The sequence below is a fragment of the Enhydra lutris genome, unplaced genomic scaffold (assembly GCF_002288905.1).
Source record: "Enhydra lutris kenyoni isolate GAN:26980312 unplaced genomic scaffold, ASM228890v2 scaffoldscaffold31, whole genome shotgun sequence".
Lineage (NCBI taxonomy): Eukaryota > Metazoa > Chordata > Mammalia > Carnivora > Mustelidae > Enhydra > Enhydra lutris.
In genome coordinates, this window is record NW_019154115.1 from 1,976,473 (window position 1) to 1,983,042 (window position 6,570).

The 6,570-nt window shown below is 57.0% G+C and overlaps 1 protein-coding gene across 1 annotated transcript; it reads right to left on the reverse strand.

Moving 5' to 3' along the window:
- Positions 1-955: 955 nt before the first annotated feature.
- Positions 956-4,349, reverse strand: LOC111153092 (outer dense fiber of sperm tails 3 like 1). The gene is made up of 4 exons (XM_022511888.1): positions 4,229-4,349; positions 3,304-3,414; positions 2,266-2,379; positions 956-1,437 (listed from the first exon to the last, which is right to left on the reverse strand). Exons 1-4 carry the CDS (start codon positions 4,347-4,349, stop codon positions 956-958), a joined length of 828 nt encoding a protein of 275 aa, XP_022367596.1.
- Positions 4,350-6,570: the final 2,221 nt, after the last annotated feature.

Below are 6,570 nucleotides of genomic sequence, written 5' to 3' on the forward strand. Positions count from 1 at the left end.
GGTGAGTCTGGGACAGGCGAGCGGCTCTCCAAAGACCGCATTGGGCAAGCAGACCCTTCTCCTAGCAGTACGCTTGGCCCCTTGGCTTCCTCCCAGGCTGACTGCAGCCTCCAGACTCTGCCCATTCTGTCCAACCCTCTCTCACTGCCCAAAGAATCCCGAAAATCACACATCTTATCTAGCCCTGTCATGCTGAGGACAAAGCCAGAGTGCCCTCCAAGTGCCCAATACCTGGTCTTCTAATTGGAGAGCCTCCTGCAGCCCGGCTCCTGCCCTCAGAGCTTGCCCCGGGGTCCTGCCCTGCACACTTTGGTCCCACATGCCTGTCTTTGTTCTCATCTTTACCGACACCAAGAACACCCTCCACACCCACTACACAGCATCTCCACTTGTCCTCTTGCGTCCCTCTGCCAGGAAAGAACCCCTCAGCCCTCATCCCCAACCAGATGACCCCTCCCTCCTCTGTCCTGCTCCTCTATCGCATGGTGACCCCTGTCAGGGAACAGAGTCTCACCGTTGCGGAGCTGGAGGGAACTTGGACATGCTCCAGACCTACATTCCCCCCTCATTGTCCCACGGGCAGCCCTGAGGGGCCCAGAGGACAGGAACTGCCCAAGGCCACATAGCATTTTAGTGGCAGAGTTTGGACTAGCCGACCAGAGTCTTCCCAGGGCTTCTGGCTGCCTTCCCTGCTGAGCTGGAACAGACCTTCCCCAGATAGGGATCCCTACATGGCCTCCCAGGATCCCAGCCCCTCACCCAGGGCAGATCCCAAAGGAAGCAGCCGTGTTTGCAAAACAAAAAATGAAATAAGTGAAAATGTTTATCTAATGCCTTCTGTGTGCTAGACACAGCAGGCACCAGCTCAACTACTTGAAAGCTTGGTAAATTGCTCAGTTCCACATATAAAAATAACTTCTGTGGGGAGAGATGGGTGAGGGCCCCAGGAGGGGCCTTAATCGTGAATGTTGATGACCAGCGGGCATAGGTGGGGTGAGTGCTTGATGCCCATGGTGAATGCAGGGGTGCGGGGCTTGTGCACCCAGACCTGCTGGACATTGTGGGAGCCAGGGCCGGGCCGAGGAGTGTGGTCCATTGGGTAGGTGAATCGCTTGGCCATGCTGTAGTCAGGGCTACGGTTCTGGTACACGGAGGGCTCAGGCCGGGCGTGCATGGCCGGCCCAGGGCCTCCTGCCACATCCTCCTTGTAGAACCAGTTCTTATGTTCCAAGGCCAAACTATAGCAAGGGGCAGCTCGGCTGACGGGGTTGTTGGGACCCAGCAAGAGTGGCAGCTGATACCGGTTGGGGGCTGGATTGGGGTCCATCACTCTGTATGGGCACCGGTAGCCAAAAGCATACTGGGGAGCCCTGCGTTCCCCAGGTGGGTGGGTCTTCTCCAAGGAGTAATGGCAGGAGGCTGGGTTGGGGCTCACACCTAAAAGGGGATGAATGGAGGAAGGGTCTCAGGGTGGGAGCCAGGCCACGGCTCCTGGTGTCCAACTGATGGGTCCAGGTAGAGATATAAGAGGTCTTGGTTAGGGGCGCCTGGGTGGCTCAGTGGGTTAAGCCGCTGCCTTCGGCTCAGGTCATGATCTCAGAGTCCTGGGATCGAGCCCCGCATCGGGCTCTCTGCTCTCTAGGGCAGCCTGCTTCCTCCTCTCTCTCTGCCTGCCTCTCTGCCTGCTTGTGATCTCTCTGTCAAATAAATAAATAAAATCTTTAAAAAAAAAAAAAAGAGGTCTTGGTTAGCCTGATGTGATGTTACTGTAACCACTTTGTCGTCAGGCAGGGACACCACCACCCCTGAATAGGGCTATGGACAGGAGAGGGACTTAGGCCACAGTGACATCAGGACTGACACTGTTTTCATAAGATAAAAATCACAAGTGTCATCAGAACATCACCCTTGGGATGTCAGCATCCTGATATCAACCCCACGACAGTACCCAGAAAACAGCCTGAAATCACTACAGTCTGTGTGCTCATTAGCATGACAATATCCCCGATGCCCTGGGAGCCCCATGACATTTTTATCATAACCTTGCCTGCCGACACGCACGCATAACATTGGCTTCCAGACTAAGCATGGTGACACCAACATGGTGACATCAGTGTTTTGATATAACCTTTCAGGGAGATGCCAGGATCCAAAGACACACCTGGCAAAGGGGAGTCATGACCCTTTGTCCCTGCTCAGGTCCTAAGGGTGGATCCCCATTTCCCATCCTCCCAACCCCCACATCCCTCTCCCATCCCATCTTACGCAGGTTAGAGAGGCGTTCCTCCATGAGGACCTGTGGGCAGCTGGACATTCCAAACCGGGTTATTTTGGGATCCAAGAAATGGCGAGGCCCAGGACTGCAAATGTCCATGACCCCTGCAGGACAGCCCCAGAGAGGCCCAGTCAGCCGCAGAGGATGCCCTAGGGTGAGCCTGGACTGCCTCAGGGTGAAGAGCCCCTTTGCCCAGTAGAAAAGTAAGGGTTCCCTTCTGATTCCTTGGACGCTTGGGTGTTCCCCAACCCTTGATTTCCTCATCTGCAAAATGGGGCTTTTAATGACTGAACTACCAGTCTCAGGAACTTGCTCGGAGAAGCAGAGAAAATCACAGCTGCTGTGGTTGGCTCCCATCGGGGAGCGGTGCCAAGGGGTAATAATAGGCACAGTGGCTATTGTTAGTACAAAGAAGGGGCCCAGTCCTGGACAGGGGGTTCCCCTGCTGAGGAGGTCATGTCATGCGAGGGAGGGACCCAGCAGGCCTCTGGATCTCAGACCCCTCGACAGCGCCCCCCCCCCTCCCCTCTCGCTGGCCTTGACCCGCAGCCAGAGCTCTTCTCTGGCCCTCTGCTCTTGCCCTGCCAGGAGGTTCTAAGCCACCTGGAAGGCTTGGGGGGCCACCATTCCCAGCAGATCCCCCCCACCCCCCAGCTATTTCTGCCCAGCTTCTGTGGCAAGTGAACCCACAGAGGCCAGAGCTGAAGGGACAAGGGCAGGGCCCAGGACAAGACAGAGAGGAAACTCTACCCCGCCTGCTGGAAAGTGCCATCAGCCTGCGGGGCTCACTGAGGCGGGCCAGCTGGGAGATCCCCACAGAGCTGGCTTTGGAGCGGTGGGTCCCCTGGGCATCCCTGCTGGCTTCCTTGCCGACCCAGTGAGCTACCTGGGTGTCTTCTTCAGGGCAGGCCCGGGTTCCCAGGGTCCCGTGGCTACAGGTAATGGCTCCCTAGCTCTCACCGTCACCCCAAACACCCAACAGTAATAACCCTGAGCCTGAGGGCACGGCGGGCGTGGCGAGCACTCACGCTTCTCCGAGTGCCTGGTTTGCAGAGTGTAGGCTGGCTCCTGGAACATGGAGATATCGTGGTGTGAGTAGCCCGTGCAGGATGGCCGGAGGTACTTAGCCGGGCCCGGACCTGCGAGGATAGACAGGGCAGCCCTCAGCCTCGGCGCAAGGGACCAGAGCCTGGGGAAGCCCAGAACGCAGGATGCCGGGAGGACATTGGGATCTTTGCTTCTGCTGACATCACACAGCCGCAGATCCCACCATCCAGCTTCCTCTGGGGAAGGGCAATGTTGCGATCTATCTTAGACAGGCAATGGGTAATAGGAAAGATAATCGTTACAATTAACGGAGAACTTACTCTGCGTCAAGCCCTAATAAGTATTGACACAGATTATTTCAGCTAAGCCTCCTGACAACTCCATGAAGTTGATAGTCTTTGTGTTTCCCATTTACAGATGAGAGAAATGAGACTTAGAAAAATCAGGATGCTCAAAGTCACACAAGCCCGGTAATGTGAAAATTCAGAGACCATCCGCCAGGAGACCACAAACATCTAATCACATACTAAACCACCTCCCACACAGACCAACAATCGGTCATTAGCAACATAGTAAGAATTAGTTTGTCTGCTTTCAGTAGAGGGTTAGATTTTAGGGAAGTGAGGAAAGCTAAGGGTGGGCTAAAAGCTCCTTTGAATCCCTAGCTTTTGTCCCAAACTGGAAAATCATACACCATGCTCCCTCCCACCCCACCCCCCCCCCCCCCCGCCAGAAAATCCCCAGCAGCTAATACTGCCTCTGAGGTTCAGCTTGAAGCGGCAGGTCTTCTGCGGGCTTGGAGGAGAGTCCTTGGGAGCTTTGCAGGAGGCAGGGCTGGAAGGCTGGGGCACCTTTAGCAGCCCAGCGGAAAGAGGAATCCCAGCTCAGGGAGGGGCCTGCTCTCACCTTTGATCATTGCCATGATCACAGGGGTCTGCTTTACCTCCTGCCGAGAAGGCACCTGAATGTTCTCCTCTGGGTGCTTCCCATTGAACCCAGAGTTCCCGGCCCCCTTGGGCGGTTTCATGGCTGGGGCCCAGGAGGGGGCAATGGCTACTGAGAGATCAGGGGTGGGCAAGGGGCTAGGCTTGTGTGGAGCCTGGTGCAGACCGCCCTAGCCCCAAGCCCCTGTGTCCACTCTCTCCCCAACTCGAGAAGCTGCTTGGGGGTTGGGAAGGAAGTCAATCCTCTGGCTTGAGCAGCCGAGGCCGCCTAGGGTGCAGCCAGCCACAGGACCTAGCAGGCTAGAGCTGGGGATGACATCACCGCAGAATTTGGACCATGAGCCCCGGAGTGTTTATTTCCCCCAGTTACCGTGGCAGCTCAGCTATAGAACCCTGAAAGCTGGGCCCCACCACCCCCTACTCCCCACCAGGCTACACGGCCTGAGGGTGCCCACAACGAAGGGTCAGGGAAGGAAAAGGGAGAGGAGGAGAGACAGGGCCAGCTGTTCTCTTCTAATGGGTGCCCTGAAGACAGAGAAAGGAAAGGAAAGTGTGGGCGGAACCTGGGGGAAAGGTTCCCGCAGCCTGGACTGTCTCCTGGGGTGGCCCTCTAACGCCTGCCCCTCCCACCTATCCCCCCAGGTTCTGGACATGCCCTCCCTTCTGTCTGTTTCCCCTTGGAAAAGGATCAAACCAATTATTTCTCACTAAGGTGTTAACTGTCTGATAGCTTCCCAGACTCCTATCCCAGGGCACAGTGTCTTTAGAGATCCATGTCTGGCTCAAGGAAAGCTTGCTTGTCTGCTGCTGGCATTTTAGGCAGGGAATGGGGAGCACATAAGAAGGATGGAGGCGTGGCCCGAGGCCTTAACAAGCCACTTCCTGGCTTGTGGTCCAGAGTACCCCCCTGGGGGAGGGGCAGTATGAGAGGGAACATCGTGGGGTAGAGAAGCCACCTCACTGCCAAATGATGGATGAGCCCTAGGACTGAAGAAATGCTGGGGATGCCTTCACCCCCTAAAAACCCAGGATGTTTGGGGGACTCTAGGGTCTGCCTGCACCTACCAGTTCGTAGTTTAGACTGGGAATTTGATCCGAACCAGCTAAGAGGGGTTTCGGTCTTGGGAACAGATGACTTCCAGCTTTAGAGACGGTGTCTGTCACAGGCCTGGTGCATAAACGAAAAAACTGAGGCCCCTGAAGGGGCAAGGACTTACCCAAAGTCTCCCATTATGTCAGTAGCAGAGATGGAACCAGGACACAAACCCAGGGCTACCTTGGCTCACCACCTCTGATCTAATGGAAACCAAACCCCTTTCTGAGTTCATTCCAGCCGGCAGGCTCAGAGAGGACTCAGAGCAGACAGGCCAGACAGGCAGGGCACTCCAGAAGCCCTTGTGGGACTGAATGGCTCAAAATAGAGAGCAGGGCCCCACCCAGTGGCCGCAGACCGCCATCCCCCCACCCCGCGCCCCAATGTGTCCCTCACCTCACCCAGGGGGCCGCCAAGCCTCTGATTTCTGGAGTGAAAGGGCTGGGCAAGGCTGGGATTGGCCCAGCCTCCACTGGCCTCAGGCCACAGGCAGTGCCGCCTCCTCACCCCCCATCCTCGTCAGCTTTTCCTGGAGGAAGCTGTGGGCCTGCTGGGCGCAAGCCCTGATGGTCCCCTCCTGCTGCTAGGGGCCAGATGTGGGGCTGAGACCTCCACCTTCCTGATCTGGGGCGGCAGGCGGGGTGGAGTTTCCAAGTGTTCAGACCCAGGGAGCCTTCCTACAATACCGCCCCTCCAGCCGGCACTGCTCCCGTCTGTCACCTGTATGCCTGGCTCTCTGGGGCCAACTGACCCATGCTAGACCCCAGCCCAAGCCACCAAATTCTGCTCCAAATGCTCCCTTCTTACCAGCTTTGGCAGAAACCTAGCTCACCCCTGTAGGCAGCCCTTGTTCCTCTCCAAGCTGCTTGTCTCACACCCCTGCCCCTCAGAGTCCAAGGTGGAGAGGATTCCTGGTCTCCTTGGTACTCACCTGGGGGCAATGTCCCCTCCCTGTCAAAAGTACCACCCCTCAAGGGCTTCAGCATCCAGGGCCCCCCTCACCCCCATCTGCTCAGGGCAGCCATCTGTCCTGACTGGTAAACCTGGCTGCCTTGGCTCAGGACCTTCTTCCCCACCTGCCCCACCCCTGCCATCACCCGGCTGACTGAGGCTTCCCCGGGGACCACCCATTCCTTGGCCTCCCAGTTCCCAGACCTCCTCCTCCCCAAGTACCTCCCCCCCACTCCGAAGTCTGCTCTCCCCAGAACATT